At 40.6% G+C, this 20465-nt stretch overlaps 2 protein-coding genes across 4 annotated transcripts; both read right to left on the bottom strand.

Moving 5' to 3' along the window:
• Positions 1-371: 371 nt before the first annotated feature.
• On the bottom strand, positions 372-11774 carry tbc1d23 (TBC1 domain family, member 23). 3 transcript variants are annotated; one of them, XM_084547576.1, is made up of 19 exons: positions 11397-11774; positions 10345-10450; positions 9193-9298; positions 8256-8460; positions 8049-8172; positions 7840-7964; positions 7707-7753; positions 7523-7626; positions 7279-7401; positions 7062-7154; positions 6800-6970; positions 6357-6399; positions 5956-6062; positions 5724-5863; positions 5225-5269; positions 4417-4505; positions 4150-4285; positions 3733-3927; positions 372-2384 (listed from the first exon to the last, which is right to left on the bottom strand). In XM_084547576.1, the coding sequence occupies exons 1-19, from the start codon at positions 11432-11434 to the stop codon at positions 2300-2302; spliced, it is 2082 nt and encodes a 693-aa protein (XP_084403702.1). In that variant the 5' UTR covers positions 11435-11774; the 3' UTR covers positions 372-2299. The 3 variants fall into 3 exon arrangements, with proteins under 3 accessions (XP_084403702.1, XP_084403701.1, XP_084403703.1); XM_084547575.1 differs by lacking the exon at positions 11397-11774 and having other exon boundaries at positions 10345-10649; XM_084547577.1 differs by lacking the exons at positions 5225-5269; positions 11397-11774 and having other exon boundaries at positions 10345-10649.
• A 580-nt stretch (positions 11775-12354) lies between these two features.
• On the bottom strand, positions 12355-20465 carry tomm70a (translocase of outer mitochondrial membrane 70 homolog A). Its single transcript, XM_084548934.1, has 12 exons — positions 20084-20465; positions 18951-19124; positions 18356-18482; positions 18149-18258; positions 17544-17692; positions 16943-17150; positions 16354-16488; positions 16132-16239; positions 15908-16024; positions 15273-15370; positions 14144-14266; positions 12355-14062 (listed from the first exon to the last, which is right to left on the bottom strand). The coding sequence occupies exons 1-12, from the start codon at positions 20315-20317 to the stop codon at positions 13909-13911; spliced, it is 1737 nt and encodes a 578-aa protein (XP_084405060.1). The 5' UTR covers positions 20318-20465; the 3' UTR covers positions 12355-13908.

The following is a 20465-nucleotide window of genomic DNA, read 5'->3' as shown; positions in this document are numbered from 1 at the left end:
ACTAATGAACTGGAAATCAGTGTAATTTCCCAGGAAGTAGCTCCTTTGCTGTTGCAGTCCGAGGAAAAAAATATGAAATAATCACATCGCAACACAACACATGACTTGGCTGTAGCAGTTAAAAAGTGTGAACTCTCCACAGTGCTGTGATGAACTCCGTGTTCTTGCCTCTGTCAAACATCTGCTCAAATATGGCCATCACTTCCCACCTGTTGAAAAGCAGCTAAACGCATACAGTATGGCATGAAATTCCAATCCCACCACTTCTCAAGAGGAGGAAAAAAAAGTATCTCTGTGTAAGGTCTGTTTAATTTTAACCACAAAAATTGCTTAATTTACATAAAAGTTAAACGACAATCCTTCAAAGAGTATGCAGTCAAATAATCTCCATTTATTAAAAACAGAAACGCTTAGAAAATAATAGCAGTACAGTAAGGTGCAAATTACACTCGAGACAAGTTGCATTTTCAACTAGTGGTCGACATCCTTTGCCAGTGATGTTACAGAGTAATGTAAAGACTCCCAGTTAAGGACGTTCCAGTCAATACTGAAAAATATCACAAAGTACAACACAATGCATGGATTACACAGGAATGCTATGATAGACTGGAGTGAAGAAACACCAGATTTATACTCTTTGATTCAAGTTTTGGTTTTTCTTGCCCATATTTTAAATGTGCCTTCTGTTTAAGTCAGGATGATGAACCCTCATTTAGTATTTAAAGATAAAATGCGTCAACACTCTCTGGACTGAAGTTTCAACTGCGCCCGTCACAAAAGAGGGTTCAACGCTCAAGTCCTAGGCTGCCCACACAACTAGACTTCAATGCAAATGAGTAATAAAGCGTTAACAAAGCGAAGAAAGGTCAAGAGACAGTTTAAGATTAGAGAAGAAGCAGCAGTATACTGTGATATGTTGCCACTGCTGGTGCCAATATCACACGTCACAGGCATGAGGCCAAAGGCAACAGTGGCAAGCAAATGAAAGCTGCTCAGTTTTGACTAATACAATGGAAAAGGCCCACCGATTTGAGATCACAGATATACAGTATAATAATTTTCCTTTAAACAAGTGACCTTTTCATTCATTTCAATGCTGTCCTCAAAGTGTAAAGCTCAGTTCCTGTCACAGTGAGCTTTCTCAGCAGGTTTTAGTCTTCAGAACACCATAGAGGCAAATTATTACATCTTCATTTGGTTATATGGGGAAATCATTCACATACTGAATCTGAATGGGATGAGAAAATACTGAGGTGCTCAGGCTCTTTATAACTACAAGTCCTGGACCTCCTGTTGTAAATCCTACAGTACTTCAGAGGGGGTGTGGACAACGCTTTCTGAGAGCTACATAAGAGTGCTATGAGATGAGGTTAATTCATTATAAGACGCAAAAGCAACGAATAAATGATCTCCCAGAAACATTGTGAAAGTCTTTCTTCTTCCTCTACAAAGAAGGGGAACTTCAAACTGTGTGAAGTGCTTAAGAATCCAGATGAAGTTTCACTGCATACTCTAGCTATAGGGATATGCTTTTAATATGACAATGCAAAGGTCTGTGCTGATACACAATATATACATTTCCTTATTTATAAAACACCCTCAATAGTTTCCATTTAAGGCTGCCTGCTGGAAAAGAAAAGTTATCAAAAACAGTTGTCGCGGTAGGAAACTTGCCCCATGTGCCAGCACTGCCATTTTATGTTTTATGTTTTTGGGATGTGCGTCTTTAAGTTCGAGCGTGCTGACTCATGCTCATTTCCTAACCGGAACGATGAATGTTAAATGTACTCAACGCGTTAATAGAAATACTGCTCACAAGAAAACTAATGGGTCAGAACTGAGACGCTGAAGTCCAAAGGAAAAGGTCAGTCTTGTGTGGATTGAACATTTTTGCCACTGGTCGGCCAGTACGCTACGTTAAGGCCAGAGGGAAATCACCAAAGTGGAACTGCACCGTAATGACATCCCACTTTTCACTAATAGTAAAGAAAATCATACACTTTAACCAATATATATTTTTTAAATTAGTCTTAAGATTATGGTTGGATGACTGCAGAGCACCTAAGTATTTCGACACACACAGCCTGTCCCACAGGTCTGAAGTCAGCGGTGTGCCTACATGTCCCAAAGACAGACACACAGGGCTTCACAGTCAACTCTGCACTGGGATCTGTCCAGGAGGGAGGACACCCGAGGGACAGCGGGAGAAGGTTTCACTCTTGGCAGACAAGAGACTCATCTTATAGTTTGTGTCATGGGCAACTGCCACAATCTCCCACGATGACTCCGTCTTCTCCATTTACGAGCTCTCCAGAGCATCTAGGACTTTCATGATCTGCTGCTTGATGACTTTTGTGGCATCGCCTGCGTTGGGTATCAAATATCTGACAGAGAGGAGGAAAAAAAGGTTGTTGATTGGAGGAAACAATAACAATTAAAATGTATAACGACCAACAAAGAAAAAGATGTGGTACAATTTCTCCTATTTCTTCAAAGAGGATTTGATCTTTTTTAATTCCAAGAATTTAATCACCTCATTCAATTAGATTTGATTAGTTGTTGTTTTAAGAGAAATTTGGATTATGAAAGACACCAAAGTTTTTAAAATGAATACGAGCATTTGATTTCTTGATTAAAAACTACTTGAAAAGACTGACACCATGGTCATGTCTGTATACCAACTATAAAGCCATGAAGACTGGGAACAGGGAAACAGCGAGCATGGCTCTGTTCAAAGTTAACACATTATACAATATCTTGTTTAATTTGTGCAAAAACATTTATGTAAAAGTAACACCTCAAGTTTTGTTTCAGTAACTTATCAAGTGTTGGCTACCGCTTCATGATCAATCATTGCATCCGAAGGAATAAGAATATTTCCCAAAATGGCAACCTACTCCTTTAACCCATTCAGACCGGATCACGCATCTGTGCGTGTTTACCTTTAAGACCGGATCACGCATCTATGCGTAGTTACCATTAAGACCGGCAAACGCGTCTGTGTCATTTTGAGCGTTGTCGTCTTTTTCGAGGCACATGGCCAATTATATGTACTGTGATTGGCTGACATATTCTTGGGGTGAGTGACAGAGATGCTTAGGGATTTTTTTTAAACTCATGTGACTAATAAAACGCTTTGTGATTGGTCGAAATAAGCCTACACGTGGAGTATGTTTTGGTCGAAATTTTTAAACACCGTGCTAGCGATCCGTCATGGCTGACTCAAGTGAAGGAAGTGATATTGACGAAGTAATTGGAAAAACAGATCTTTACTGATTTTCAAAATTTTAAAAATGTTTGGTGTTTATTGATTTAAAAAAAAAATGCATTTGAAGATTATGCCCTAGCAAGTCAGTCAAGTTGAAAGCCAAAGAAGTAAGCTGTCAAATGCTTTTTATCTCATGTTTTTATCTGCTACAGAGCATGAGAAATTAAGGTTTTAGTAAGCGTTGACATATTTTGAAAAACCTCAGGTTTTGAGAGGGGGTTTACAGAAGAGTATTTAGGCCTAAATGGGTTAAGGCAGCAATTTGTATTTTAATGTGTTCGTCATATAAATCGTGTGTCATCATGCGTCTCGTTCTTTACCAGTCTTCACAGTGGCCTTTTGTTATGCTTGATCTTGCACAAGATGAAATAAAACTCGATTTTATAACAGTTTTATCTCCACACCCAAATAATTTCACATGAGTCAGAGATTATATTTAAACTCTTGTGTCTGTACATAAGCACCTCTCAACCGCTGATATCTCCACTCCAGCTGAATTGTTGGTCCCAAACTTGAATGTGATCAGTTCCGGGTGCTTCTTTTTGGATGTGATCTTCACCACAGAGTTCAGTGCTTGTCTGGACTGGATGTAGGCAAACCCTTTCCTCGAGGCAATCTCTCTCAGGCAGTACATGTGCGTTGCTGTGATCAACAAGTGACTGGAAACACAAAATGACACCAAAAAGATTTATGGATCGTTAAGATTCATTTTTGAGGAAGTAGGGGAAATGAGTCATATTTAAATGCACCGTCCCCCCATTGCTCATTCAAACCAGCCTCTCACACCCATGGGTGCTGTGGAAAATGGGCCTCAGGCAGTCATGTGAGGAATACTTTTACACGCACTACAAAATGAATTCAAACCATGCCGTCTAACTCACCTGGGGAACATGTGACCGGTTTCTTTCACCTCGTTGCATGGAATGTGATGTTTTACGTCTGGTTTGTTTATCCAGGTCTGAATGTTGACAATCTCCTTCCTGTCATCATCTGACATGGATGAGCTGTCAATCTCATCTGGGAGAACATTAGATGGAAGTTACCATTTTGGTTTTCAAAATAAAATGCCTCACACATTCTTAAACGTTTTTGCTTGATAATAAACCCTTCTAAGTTTCAAAGTGTAGCAGCATTTCATGAGCCTTCACCTGTGTCGTACTCCTCTTCGTCACCAATACTGAAAACGGGCTTCACGCCCCGGTACGGTTTGCCAACACGGTCGCTGCTGCTCACGTGCCTGTTCAAAGAGAGCAACAAGGTTAGAGTGAAGGTTGTGAAGATGTTACTCCCTGTGATGACGTCATCTAATAAATACGCATAACAGCAGGTCTGCACACGCATAGCAATGAAGACATGAAGACCTCCAGGCTGCAGTAAAGGTATTAGCTGACTACTGCCACGGGTTATGCTGTTAAATATGAAAGGAAGAGGTTAAATGAGACAATTCTAGTGTCAGGAGTTACAAATTAGATCGTTTATGATATTCAGGGCTATTTGCAGCAAATTAAAGTGTTGTTTCTATCTTAATGGTGGATTTTTGTATAGCCCTGGCTATCATCTGAAAGAACAATGAAATGGGAAGACAGACTGTTCAGTGCATCTCCAAGCAGACAGAGGTGAAGCTGAGGCTTGCCCTAAAACCACCTCAGTTGCTCAAGACTAAAAAGAGACGACGGTGAGTTGTTGACGCCAACAACTGAAGGTTGGCAGCAGCTCCAGCAGTGCAAACGAAACAGCAGTTCAGTGTTGTTAGTGAAAGCATGAAAAAAAAGGTGTTGTCATTGTCACAGCCTGCCCATACTGTATCTTGTTACGTGAGCGAGCGGCGTAGGCAGAGATGCTGATGCTATGCATGCGTTAATGTGCCTAAGTCTCCTACAATCCCAGGGACTAGTGCAGGTTTTACAGCCAGTGGGCATGCTGGTGACAAACAGCTCGATGTTTGACAGCTCTTACCGATCGGGAATCACCTTCTCTGGCCAAGGCAGATTGAAAGATATTCTAGTGTGGGATAAGGCACAAGGGACTTAATTTAAGTTAAATTACAACCGAAGTGAAAAATTGTAATGTCCGTTTAAATTTAAATGAATGACCACAGTTCTGCTTTTAAAATCCTGTCACTGTAAAACTGACCTGTCACACACTGTGATCCAGTTTAGCTGGATAAGAAGGAAAGTCTAATATTTGTTCAGTCAGGTGTAAATATGTAGTAAAAACAAACGAAAAGGTAGCAGTAGCTCCAAAAAGGTCTATTTAGGTGGAATATATTGTGAAAAGGGATGCAATCATTTTTTTTTTTCAGGAAGTAATTTATTGTTGTTGTTTTAAGTGTTAATTTGTGAGAGGAATCAAATGTTTGAAATCTTGCCATATTATGAAGAAGCAAAGGTTAGAGTGTGCTGTACTGTGGGTTTCTGTGGTAAATAAAGAGCTTAGAAGAGAAACTGGGTCTCACCTGTCTACAGGGGTGGAGGTATTCTCAATGAAGCTGATCATCTTCTCCTTTACGTTAACCGACTTGGACTTGAGAGCAAAAGTCATCTTGTTGACAAGGGACTTCACTCCTTTGCTGTCTCCGGGGCTGCACAGGTCTCCCTGCGTTGTCAGAAAGATAAAATAACCCATGAGACGCAAAGACCTATTAAAGTCTTCAACGTGGAGCACATGATCCGTCTCTAATGTCTTACGTCAACAGAGCTGAGGCTGCTGTGAGATCCGGACGTACTGACGATCCAGTGGACATACGAAGAGTCGAGCCCCTCAACGTTCATGTCCACAAGATGCTTCTGGAGGGCTGAAATTACACACACGTCTGTAATTTCTGCAGCCATGACCAAGAACCAGATATGTAAAAAATGTGGATGGACAAGAAGATGTGCACAGATGCTTTAATATGAGCTCTTCAAATGAATCCAAGTGAAGGGAAAAACCTTTCCGCATTTCTGCATTTTGTGGCCAACTGTGAGTGTGGACGGCTCTCGTGCATTTGCACCCACGTTCACAATGTTAGAAATCAGTAAGAACAATTCTGCCTCCGTGGATAAACAGACTTTCATGCATCTCACTATTTTGATATTTTCCTACTTACCCATGAAACCTCCTTTAGCGATGCTGACGTATTCTTTATTTTTCTGTAAGAGAAAGTCTTTCGTTAGCCAAAATGCTTCCACATGACAAATAATATAAAGAAGCACAGATAATGAAGGATCTGCATTGGGCCGGACACTAAGAACAAGAGCTGCACAGTTTCTGACTGATTATAAGATCAGTCGATCACTATCATTATGAAGCAACTATTTCCATGATCGAATACACATTTGAGTGATATTCCAGTGAAAATAAAAACATCTGCCTGTTACAGATTCTTCTATATCAGTTTTTTTGTCATGTGATGTGTGAAATCAATCAATTTGCCAGATGGACAAAACAAGACATTATCAGAAATCATCTTAGTATTAGAAAACTGGTAATGGACATTTGTAGCTGTTGAGAGCAGCCTTACTTCCACACCTCTCTTTCCATGTCCCTCACCTGTAGGAAATGTGCTAACACCATGTTCATGTACATGTCTTCTTCTTCTCTCCCGCTGCCCATGAAGCACAGGTGCTCTCCGCTGGCGATGGAGCCCGACTCTAAAGACTGCTTCTGAGCCTCCAAGAGAGATTTCACAGAAAGAGCAAACTCTGAGGGGTTCTGGAGCATCTGTGGGAAGAAACAATCATACTTATTACATTCATATACAGGAGCAAAAATTTTCGGGTCAGCAAGAATCAGGAAGATCAATATCACTCACCAGGTCAGAGTCCAGATGGAAGGCTGTAGACAAGTGGCCAGCATTGTACTGCTCTGCAGGCCGACAATCCACCACAAAGAACCGTACCCCATCCTAAAAGGAAAAACAAATCACTTTCAGACACATCATCTTCTTTCCTTCAACTTGTCTGGCGGACATGGAAAATGTTAATAATTCCCTTGTTACTTGGAACTGGTTAAATGTGAGCATCTCTGACCTGCTGCAGCTGGTTGGCCTGCAGGATTTCAGGGACAGACACAGGGAGGCACAGTGCCTGACTCAGGTCAGTGTCTTCCTCTTTAAGAGCGACGAGGCTGCTACCAAACAGATTCTGATTCATCTATAGGGAAGGAGAAAGGAAGTGGCTTTGTTAGCCTATTCATGGCAGCCTTGTTTGTACCTAGCACTACTCGGTGTGTATCAAACACAGGAATCTCAGGAATTCGTACATAGAACTTTACCTTTCTGAGAGACAGAGGGGTTTTGGTCTGGTAATACTGGGCCAGTGAAAGCAAATCCTCAATGTCTTCAGATTCAAGGAGAGAAGGAGACGCTTCCAGCATTTCTGTCATAAAGAAAGCATTATTTTCACCCGGCTTTGAACAAGATATTGAACAAACACATGTGCCAGGAGAATGAACTCACTGATAATGTCCTCTTTGCTGCCTCCTTCTTGTGTAAGGATGGTCTCTCTGAATCAAACAAAGAAAAATCTATTTAGAACAAAGAGTTAGTAGTCGGACTACATCTCTGCAGTTTGCACTAATGGTTTGCGTACTTGGCATTGACGAGGATGATGAGCATGAGGAAGAAGATGAGAAAAGGGTCAGCCTGCTGGAAGTAGGAGTCCCACAAACCCTGGGTGACGTCAGGAATGCAGTGGCTGGAAAACAGACTGCCCAGCTAGGGAGGAAAGAAAACACAGACACATAGTCCAGACATGGCCTCATACACATTAAGAGCAGGTGACATTACGGTTAACAATACCCAGTTGATGGCGTAAGAGTCAGGTGTGATTTTTTTGGTGTCCAAGAAGGAGCAGAGCTCTGGCTCGTGATACTGCAGCAGTAGTCTGTAGAGGTGGAAAGGTCTGCCATTTGGCACACATTCCCTGAAATTGACACATTTTTACAGTTAAAGCTTCCGTCCACGGGCAAGTAGGACGACAAGAACATTGTTGCTTTGATGATTCACCTGGGGATGTATTTGTTCATGACAGCGTAGAAACAGTTGTAGAGGTCGCTGCGGGGCAGCTGAAGCCCCAGTAGTGGTTTGAGCAGGTGCGGCCAGCTGAGCTCCGGGGTGAACGTTACGTTTCGAGACTTACAGTAGAAAGTGATGACTGACTCGACATCGGAAACCATTTCACTCCTCTCCTCCTCTGACACTCCCAACTGATCTAGATATAGGACACAAGGAGGGAAGAGTTTGTAAACGTTTTTCATAAGCATCACTTACGAATGTGTCCATCTACATTCAGCATTCATAACCAACAAGAGGAATCAAAGTAACATTGGGAAGTGTGGTATGATGTCTTTTTTTAAATCTTCATAAGACATTTTCTATTTTAAACCACACCAGTTCTGGTTATTAGAAAAGTAATTTCTTTCTCTGAAATCCGGGGGACCTTTATCAGAACCAGACATCAGCCGGAACTCCAGATTATCATCACTCTTTTTGACGTTTATTATTGTAAGTGTTTAAAGCGAGTACAGCACACAGCAACCAAAAGATGCTTGTGAACACATGAATCAAAACAATACTCTTATCCACGTCTATTATATATTAGCTGCACATCATGTGTGTAGGATTAAGGTAAATTGCACAGATAAGATCATGAGTCTTTTTTTCCAATCAAAACGAATACTCTTGCAAAACTGTCTGATAAGATAAAAATGTCATTTTAAAGATGTTGCTGATGTCATTTTTTATAAATGACACTTTATTCACTTATAACTAGTACTTGTCATTGGGTTAGGACTCACATTATGGATCTGTGAAAATGTTTACCAGCCACATGGTTGACTTCGTTCCTGTCATGAATTTGTGCTGACTGTGTACTTTTTGTCATTTCACATCCAAAAGTCAGGATTGTGTCTGTGACTATCGAGAGGCACATGTGTTCACTCACCGATCAGCTGCTGACTACGGTTGTGAATGAGCGTCTGTTCTGGTAAATCCAGGACGCCGTCCCACGGAGACAGGCTGTCTCCCTTCCCAGAGACATTCAGTGCGATCTGCCAACACAAAACAATCATTCACTGCTAAATGTGGAGCTACTGAGTGCTAAACACACACCTGATAAACATACAACAAAGACTGAGACTGGTCTGCAATCAGTGGCTTAACTGCTGCTCAACTAACGGACTACAAACATACAGAGATCCATGCTGATATATAATATGCTGATGATATAATTTATGGACAATCCACGCAATCACAGGAGTGACTTTTTCTTTTTTCCATAAATGCTAGCTTTGTGTACCATAAGAATGATTGCAAGTCGCAAGAGTCGGTAAGCTAGATGCAACAGATTAAGAAAAAATAAATAAATAATGGATGGTACATTTTTAAATTTTGATACTTCACTTGAACAGTCAAATCATATGTTCTCTTCAGATTACAACAGAACACCAACCATTAACCATGTTTTAGGTCCATAAAACACACGGCTTTCATTTCTAAATAAGGGACTAATTGTAAAAATGATCCAAAATTAATTTCATACAATTTAAAAACTCTGTAAGTCTTTAAAATTATAGTAAATTGTAGAATAAATGCTCCATTGACTCTACATAAACCAAAGGCCAAAGAGGTCGTCCTACAGCTAATTGACCAAAACTAAACAAAAATCTTCTTCAAAGTAGCTTCACATATGGGTGCAGATCTTTTCAATGCACAGTGAAGAACAGTACAATGCTTTATCATCTACATGTCTGGTGAAACACTGATTACACTGAATTAAAGCTTTAAATGAAGATCTGAATTAAAGTTTCTAATTAAAGTACAAATGTTAAGTGTGTAACTAACAGCCCTGTTCAACAGATAATACAAATGCTACATGTAAAACAGGTTGTAGCTATGTGGCTGAACTACAGCCTTTACAGTGGGTGTGTCAATGAGGGGTTATCACCGTGAAGCCCTTTGAGCATCAGAGGCAGGTCCTTCCAGTCTGTTAACTTTTGTCATCATTAACATCCTTATACATATACAGTTTGTACGACTGCCTTTTTGAATGTTTGAATCTATGGTCTACACTAAATTTATCTGATTAGTTTCTCACCTTCCACATCTTGGCTTTATGTTGGACTGAATGGTCCTGGATGATGCACCGCTCCATCTCCATGTCTGAACCACCCGAGTCCAGAGCCTCAGCAAGATCCTGGTCCCTGAGGGGGCACAGAAATATTAAAATGTGAATGAAATTCTTGACTACCAGACGCTGGCACTGGACGCTGGAAAACATTTCAATGGCCTGACCAAGTATTCAGTCGACACAAACGCAAACATGGATTCATTTGAGCCACATTTGAGTGAGTTCAAGTAAAATGGTCAAGCGTGGTCTGCGGGTTTAATCTGACTAAAGTGTTAATTATTAATCATAACTCTGATTTCATAACTTTGGTAGAAGACATTAGAGTCGTCATCTAACAAATACAGTCGTGCTAATTAATCAATACATTTAACAATGAAAATAATCCCTGACAACAGCTCTGTGGTCTTACTGTTGGCATCAACCGGATCATTTAAAAGATGAAGAAGATATGTAAATCTTTTTTTGATCAGATTTATTTCCATATCGCAAGAGCTCTTGTCAAAAGTTTTTTTTGACTCGACAAACCAAATACATTTTTGACAGTCCCATGAAATCACAAGCTCCTCTAATATATTTGTGTGTAACGTGAGAGCAGGCTTGGATCCGAGGCTTAGGTTCAGTTAAAGGGAAGCAGCACTCGACAAACGCCGGCTATCGAGCTAGTTGTTAGCTTCCTGGCTAACAGTTGTCTATATGTCAAAGCAAGCAAAGCGGTGGTATAAATATATATTGTTTTTCAAAAAGCAGTTATTATTTATATCCGCTCTTCATATCTGTTTTGGTGTATGTGCTGTTAGAACCAGAACCAACTCGGCTAATTATTATTAGCAGGCTAGCTGACGAACAGTAACGTTAGTAAACTGCTTTCAGACCAACATCCGACGTCAGCAGAGCAGCTTAACGGCACCAACTCATCTGTAGCTTCCCAACGGGCAGCTCTTTCAAATGAAGCCGATGCGACTGTTTGACAGTAGAAATGACGTCTCTAAAAATGTTAGTCCGACAACAAATTGTCTCACCAGCTGCCCTGAAGAGCTTCCTCCACGGTATCCGCCATTGTTGTGTTGACGGAGACACGTCAAATGCCGTCAACACGGCCGATATGTCGTGCAACGCTGTCATTGATGAGACATCTTGGTGGTATGTTGAGTGCAACTGATTGCTCTTGTTAGACATGGACAGAACAAAAATCTTATTTTTTGGCTCATGATAAACTAACTGTAATTACATGATAAATAATAGCGAAGGGAGACTCATTAATTATGACAGGAAAGACACTGCCATTAAAAACATTAATCATCAGTGGCTTTGTTCTCTTCAGTGACTCGGTGACAATAACAGATACCCAGCAAGTACCATAATAGATTCTTTGAGACTGTAACAACTGAACACAGCCACAAATGAGCTTCGAATTTATTACTGACATCTGTATTTTCCTACTTGCCCTATTATCACCAGCTTCTGAACGCTTAATGATAGCTAAATTGTAAGTCTGTTTCAGCGTTAAACACAGTGTGATATTACAATTTGTATTATTTCATCTTATTTCAGACAAGTCTAAAAAATAAAAACTCAAAAACACACGAAGCAAATAGTGTCACAATGAATAATCTTGCAATTTAATGGTTGCAGTTGACTCGCGTCTAAAATCTGAAACAGCTATTTTATTTTTATTTACCATAATTCACATGTTGAGGCATACACTGCTACTGTTATTGCTTATTTAAGCTTAAAACAAATGCAACAGTGAGTGACAGCTGCTCTTTGTTGACAATTTGCAATATGCTCCACATTCATTTCAGTTTGTGTCGAGCCAATTTCACAAGACTTCGATAAAAATGTGTGAAATACTAATTTATCTAAGAAAATATCTAGAAAACAAGACAATACACAGAACCCAAATCATTCATGAGTTCTAATGGCTCAAAAATTTGTCGATGTGTGCTACAACGTGACAGACTTGAGAGAAACTTAGAATTCATTCCAAGAATTATAACTTTATTAGGGTTCATATTCTCTTTCACTTTGGTCACCATATATATTGTCAATGAAGAATGTCAGTGTAATTTCTATCAAACAGGAAAAACATATTTTTTTTTAAGGTTAGCTCCTTTCTTTTATTTTTAAGATTGAGAAAATGATTTTAAGTAGTCCTCACCAGCTGCAGCTGGAGTGCATGATTTGGTTCCTCGGTATAGCCACACACTCAGTTAAATGTACCACTTCTGCTTTGAGATGAATGAACATTATAGAGAACAGGCACTCTACAACGTAGTATTCTAAAAATTGAAAATGATCCAGACATACAAACATTCATCAGTGGTGTGTAGTGTACAGATGCTACTGAGAACCAAATCATACACTGTACCAAAGAGATTCTCAGTCTGCATGTGGCTGGAAACAGTAAGGCTCGGTTTGTGAGAGGATCATGTGACAAAGAAAGAAAAATAATAAAATGTATCCACTGTCTTTAAGTGCGATGAACCCAAATGTACCATGAAAAATAAACTTTCACAATATAATAGAAAATAAATCATGTTTCTTATTGACGTGAGTGAGGGGGAAAAAAAAAACACTGAACATCCAATCCCTTGTGACATCTTCTGACACTAGAGGCAGTTCAAAATGAACATTTTCAAAACAAAAAAGCTAAAAACATAACATTGGCTAAGTTTGTCTAATCAAAATATTTCTGCCCAAATTTTCATATTTTTATGGTTTCTAGTGTTCAAAACAGCACGAGCATTGCATTTACATTTATTTATAAATTGAACATGCTGCACAAAGGATATAAAAAAAGAAAACAGGCAATCCCACCATTAAAAAAAAAAAAAAAATATTCTAAACGAAGCTCTCTGCAGGCCCGTTATCCTTGGGATCAATTCCAGCATCACGAATACAGACATTACACATTTGACTATAGTTTTAATCTTGCATTCCGAAGTGTTAATGTAGGTAACCAAATGGAAGTAGCTGGACAAAAACACTTTAGATCAGCATAAATGAACAAGTGAACAGTCCATTAGAACTATATAAAGCTCTCACAGTATTTCCTATAGATTTAAAAGTGTCCCAAAAGCCTTAAGCCAGTTATTGGTTCAACGGACAGTTAAATGTAAGAGGATGGAAATATCCAAAGTTATGATTAACTTCAACGGGTATACATGACAACTCATGTATCTTTTCCCCCATGCTTTATTCTGAGATGTAAAAAGATTCGACAGTAATGTGTTTGAATTATGAGTCAAGAAAGAACTGTGTTGGTTAAGACCCTCCCACTGGCCATCACACATCCTAATAAACATCTGAGTCTACCTGATCATGTCCTCAGTGTGATTGTGAATAGCAATCCTTCTTTTCCATGACAACAAACCCCTTTCATGAGATGTAAACACTATATATTAAGGGTTCTTTTTTCTTTCCTCATTATATTTTTTTAAACAAATCAAAGACGTAAGTCAGACAGTTGCACTTTTAACACAGTTAGATTCAGCAATGAAGACTGAGACTTGTGAGCAATTGGCAGAGACGTTACAGTGTGGGAGGTTTCAGGCCGTACTTCCTAGCCACTTCAGTCTGGGCATACGCTGCGTCACATAACGAGTATAAATGGGCCATCTCCATCTCTGACTTGGCTAGGTTAATTGCTTTGTTGAACATTTCTATTGCCTTGTCCAGATTGCCCCTGTGAAGAAAACATTCTGGTTAGGCCAAGCACTTAGAAAAGACTTCTAATGTGTGGATTTAATCAAACAGTTGGTCTCACCTTTGAACTTCAATGGTTCCCATAGTTTCATAGGCAAAGTCACATTTGTTGTCAATCTCAATCGCCTTACTGATGAGCTCTAGACCCAAATCCAGATCTTGTTTCCACTGAAGCTGCAACAAACTGAATATGTATGTATAAATCAATTAATGTCATGTTTACAGTATGTGAAAATGGATCAGAAATAACATTTATTTTTATCAATATGTTTATACACTGCCTAGCCAAAAAAAAAAAAAAAAAGTCACCACCTGGATTTCACTATGCAAACAAGTACGAGCTTCCTATTAGATAAGTACTGCATGGGTGATTATCTTTCCGCTGGCAATAAGTTGTTTAACTCCAACTGATGCAATGAGTAGCTTCTCATTTCTTAAAAACCATGTTGAAAGACACATCCTGTGGTTGTGGGAAAGATGTTAGTCTTTTGAAGAAGGGTCAAATCATTGGCATGCATCAGGCAGAGAAAACATCAAAGGAGAAACTACTAAAATTGGGTTAAGAACTGTCCAACGCATTATTAAAAACTGGAGGGATGGTGGGGGACAATTGCATCGGGGTAAGAAGAGAGGCAGATGAAGTGATGCACCCATCATGCCTAGTGCCTACTGTACAAGCCTGTGGGGGCAGTGCTATGATCTGGGGTTGCTGCAGTTGCTCAGGTCTAGGTTCAGCAACATTATGTTGCCCAAAGAATGAGGTCAGCTGACTACCTGAATATACTGAATGACCAGGTTATTCCATCAATGGATTTTTTCTTCCCTGATGGCACGGGAATATTCCAAGATGACAATGCCAGGATTCATGGGGCTCAAATTATTAAAGAGTGGTTCAGGGAGCATGAGACATCATTCTCACACATGGATTGGCCACCACAGAGTCCAGACCTTAACCCCACTGAGAATCTTTGCGATGTGCTGGAGAAGGCTTTGGGCAGTGGTCAGACTCTCTCACCATCAATACAAGATCTTGGTGAAAAATGAATGGAAATAAATCTGGTGACATTGCAGAAGCTTATCAAAACCATGCCACAGAGAATTTGTGCTGTAATCAAAACTAAAGGCGGTCAAACGAAATATTAGAGTGTGTTTTTTGGCCAGGCAGTGTATAAAGGGAAATAAGTGCCTACCCCTTGTGGACATATGTAGTAGCATTGTCTGGTTCCAGTACGATACATTTGTCATACATCTCGTCAGCTTTTCCAAACTGCTGCTGATCAGTTAAAGCCTGAAAAGAACACAACAGCAACGATTAAAAGTGCAGCTATATCTGTCCAAAATATGAACAAAAGCTTCAGAGCCGATTAATGGTTTCATCAACATGTAGCCCATGTTTCAACCAAATTTTCCAAAGCAAAAACCATGAATTAATGGGCATTTTCATCCACTACTGGATGGAGTCGGCCATATGAAGAGAGAATATTTTTCAGTGGTATTAAACTAATACAGAAAAAAAGGACGCAACTAGCTGAAGCAAAAATAGCAAAACTCAATTCATCCTTGTTTTTGAGTGGACATTTGTGCCAAATTTAAAGAAATACTCAAACACCATCCTTGATATAGATTGAACAGGCTGGCTCGGCTAACATATGGACAACTCAAAAACATAATCTCCGTGGCTACGGATGTTGTTGCTGTGGAGGCATCAGTATGATAAAAATATTGAATTCATGGTATGAGCATCAGTGCGAGAAAAATTAATTAGCTGAGGAAAATTTACGCTGCTCTGATAGAATCATTTGCAGACAAATCACATTTTCCATACCTGAGCATAAAGAGCGTAGCCCTCAGCACATTTTGGAAACCTTCGGATAACATCCTCGAAGCCGTCCATGGCTGTCTGAACTTGTGACGGGTTGTTTCCAGTATATGCTTGTCTGTACTGAAGAGCACACAAACAAAACATTTTAATATATACAGTACTCTGTACATATGTAGAAAGTGTCAGGCACACCTCCATTTGAGTTAGCATTTATTTAGATCACTTACAAGAGCGAAGCACTTCTGTGCCTGTGCCAGAGCAGAGTCGGGCCTGAGCAGGATGCACTCATCAAAGTCTTCCACCGCCTCATCCACCTGGTCCAGCAGGATCTTCAGCTAAGAGAAAATACAGAGCACGTGTCATAATGTCACAATGTCTCCACGAATCACATGATCACCTACACCTTGCACTGTGGCTGAGACATTACAACCATTCATCCTCATTCCTACCTGACCCCTGTGGTGATACACGTCAGGGTTGCGTGTGTCGATCTCGGCCGCCATGTTGAAATCTTGTGTAGAGAGCATAGGCTGCTGCTGCTGCATGTACATGCTCCCACGCTTGATCAAAGCATTAGCTCGTAGCTGCAAAACGGAGAGAGAGCCTGTCAGGTTGCTGCTTCATAAGCCTTTTAACAAGGATGATTTAGCTGCGCAGAAATCATCATAGGGGCCATGAAATAGAAAATGATGTCCCAACAGGTAATATACTCCACTCATCCAACTTAGAAATAACAAACATTAACAAGGACATGTCACAAAGTGTATTTTGGCTTTAGTCTAGGACTACACTTAGTGACAGTTTAACAGGGAAACTGAACTTATCTGAGAACTTCAAGATTGTTTGAAAGACTGTGATTTATTAAATACAAGACACTGCAGTTACCAGTTCCCAAGCATTATTAGCAGACACAAGTGGACACAAGTGAACACATGGCATTAGAAGTTAGCAACCTGAGGTCCATTTAGTTTAACTAATCATCTTTTATGGTAGTTAAATTGCTTTCATGGTTATAGATAGATAGTAAACATTTCATACCTTCACATTGGCATCCTGCATGTTGATTACCCAGTCCAAATCGGGTTGAGCAGCAGTAGCGTTACCAATCAGCAGGTAGAATGTGGCACGCAGCAACAGGGCCTCTGCAGTGTGCCGGCCTTGTGACTCGATCTCCTTTGTGCATTCACTGATGATTTTATCGTAGTTCTCCTCCTCCATGTACTGCTTTGCCTTCAGGTATCCAGAGCTAAGGAAATCCAAAAAAATCTTTATCTGACCTCTCATCAAATGTACCGGTTTAATTACACTGTAAACAATTTGATCTCTGAAGACATCCTCAAGGTTCCACAGCACAAAACTGGATTAAATGTAAACCTGTATCCATTGTGAGACAACTGTTTAATGTGTATCACATGTTTTATGTGATACAATTCCTAGTGCTAAGAGACCAAATCTAAATGGCAACCTACCACTGGATTACAGTCCTTTTTATGCTTAAGTGGAAATCATTTAACTCAAATAACCAGATGGACACAGATACCTATCCAACATTATCAGCCGGTATAACACCAGCTCCCCCATCCCACCTGGTAAACCCACAAGTTCATTAACAAAGCTGATATGTAGAAAATATTCTGACCTCTCCATGACCTCAGCTGCCTCGCCCTCATTGTCCTTGTCTTCATCTTTCTTCTCGCCCTTCTGCAGTGGCTGGGAGATGATATCATCGGTGAACGAGCTAAAGTAGGACTTGATGAACTGAGGAGAGGGCATCATCGGCTCACGGTTCTGCAGAAGAAAGGGTTAAAAAAAAAAAAAAAAAAAAAATTAAAAATGACTTAACGTGAGAATTTAACATCTGTCGTAACAACTGTCTGGCTCATACAATATCTATGTAGTTCAGACTTGGAGAGAAATTGAACAGAAGTGAGGATTATGGTGTCAAAGTAAACAATGTCATATAAAATGTTATATTTCACGATTTACCCTATTTGACATTTGTGTGAAATTTTGTGACAACTAGCACACAAATTCTCATGGCCAGAGATATATTTTGTGATGTGACCTCTGACCACCAAATTTGAATCAGTTCACTCTTGAGGTTCTAGCAAACCTTTGTACCAAATTCAAAGAAATTCCTACAAGGTGTTCCAGAGATATCACAGGAATGATTAGATGAGCTGTTGTTTGCTTTAATGTATAAAAATAAAAAATAAAACATTGTGTCTAAAAGTGGACATATACCTTGTATTTGTCCTTGGCCTTCTCCTTGCCCAGCTGTTTCAGCACCTTGTCTGCTAGCAGCATGCTCTGTTGGTTCTGGAAGGCCTCGAGGATACATACTGCGGTGACATCTGGAGGAGGCAGTGAGATCAGAACGACAGTGTCAGCGCGACTCTCACAAGTTAAACTTGAAAAGGGACATTTTTAGAAGAAAGAAGAGCATCTCACCCTCTAGACACTCCTTCTTGTTGTCTAGTTTTTCTAGAGCTTTAGCCCTTCTGAACAGAGCCTTCACGTAGCGTGGATTCAGTTCCACAGCCTGACAGCAGTCCTGTACCACCTCTGTCCATTTCATCTGAAATTACAGTTTCTGTTCAGTTATATCCTAAAGCATGTCTGCTGTATCTTAATGGGGAGGTTATGTCAACTTCCAGCAAGTAAACCTTTACAAAACATAAAGGAGAGGAGTGTAGATAATTTACACAGAATCTATGACACATTGACCAAGGAACAGTAACCATGGTTTTCTGCAGAAGCGTGCCACCTTGTCTGGTTTAGGTTGTGGGAAGAGGATGACACATAAACGTACACTGAAGCCATTTCAGGTTCAAATGGTGTAGAGATGTGTCATTTCCCTTCTCTAGCCAGGTAAACATTTCCTGGGACAATATTTGACCAAACACTTTGTTAAAACAACCCGGGCTGTATTAACAACCTGGGCTGTATTAACAACCTGGGCTGTATTAACAACCTGGGCTGTATTAACAACCTGGACTAAACACATGAGCAATGTCTGCACAGTTTACAAGAAAATGACGCCAACCTGCTGTTCATAGGCTGCTGCTCTGTTCTGGTAAAACGTTGACAAGTCTGTCTTCTGCTCTTTGGGGCAGAGCGCAATGGCCTCTGTGTAGCACTGGATGGCATTCTCATACTTGCCAGCCTTAAAGTACTTGTTTCCCTTGTTTTTTGCTGCTTGGGCCCGATCCAGTGGGCTCTAAATAAGAAATAGACAGGGGACAAAAAGACAGATTAAATACTCTCACCAGTGATTCAGTGAACAAGGACTAGGGAGGCAGTTCAATTCAGCGGTTAGTGATGTGCCCATTTTCCCCCTCAGGTGGTTGAGAATGTATATTACATGACATTACCAAACACAGCAACAACATTCACATTTAAAATGACTGACAATGTCTATGTTTGACCTGTGAAATGGTACACTGCTATAAACAAGACTTAATGTAAGTAAAACCTCAAAGTAATAATGCCATTATTTTTCCTTTTTGCACGATTGCAATTAAATCATCCCATATTTACAGAAACACCTCCAAGACAGGTGTCATATTTGTAATTATACCATAATGTTTCTTCTCCCTTTCCACTGTAAGCCTATAAATTAATCTTGGCTGAAACATTAGCTGAGAACTCTCCCATATGTGTTCTTGCAACTGCATGAGTCCGATCCTGCACATTACGAATACACGACAATGGAAAGTGAAACAGCCATCCCCGCCCAGCTCGACTTTCTGAGAAACCACGTTAGCCAGCGAGCATGCTCCTAAAATTACAAAGCTGTGATAAAAATACGTGTTGTCACGCTGTCACCGCCCGTTTAACAAAGCATGTTCAGTAAATGTGCGTGTTTTACAGGTGTGTGATGCCAGACACCTGCAGCTAGGCTAGTTAACCTTGCTACCCTGATAACGTTAGCATAGAGGCAGCTAGCTAGCTAGCACTTAACACGGGCTAATCCACCACCATGAACCGGTTGCTATCGGCCTTGCTCTCCTCCGGTAGCTGTCACTCTGTCAGTAACGTTAGGTGTCCTTGACTGCACTTTTACGCCAATGACACGTTTATTCACAAATGTGGACGCACAGCACCAAGCCAAATAGAGCTAAAGTGGGGGCAGTCACATTCAGAGCTGAGGCCTGAGGAGTCTCCGGACTACACTACCATGTTCTCCTGCTCTCGGGTGGCCCGAGCTGCGCCGTCTTGGCCCTGCACGGGACTGGCGCTGCCTTCTGGTGTTTTCCGCTCCCCGGTCCCCTTCCTGTCCTTCGTCCTGCTGCGGTTCCACAGGTACACCGCACCCACTCCCAGTACGATGGGAGTCCCGACTAGCAGTGCCAGCTGCCAGCGGGGTAGTCCAGTCCCGGACTGCGGCTCGACTGGCTTTGAAGCAGCCATGATCTTACTACGGAGAAACAGTTAGCCAGCCAATACCACTACCACCACCAGACAGCGTGAGCGAGCACCGCTTCGTTTTCTTCCAGTGCAGTGCGAGGTCAGAGACGCCCCGAGGAATCATGGGATACTGGCGGATGGGCCGGGGGGC

This window comes from Chelon labrosus, assembly GCF_963514085.1.
Source record: "Chelon labrosus genome assembly, chromosome: 7".
Classification (NCBI taxonomy): domain Eukaryota; kingdom Metazoa; phylum Chordata; class Actinopteri; order Mugiliformes; family Mugilidae; genus Chelon; species Chelon labrosus.
This window is presented reverse-complemented; position numbering and strand designations above follow the sequence as displayed.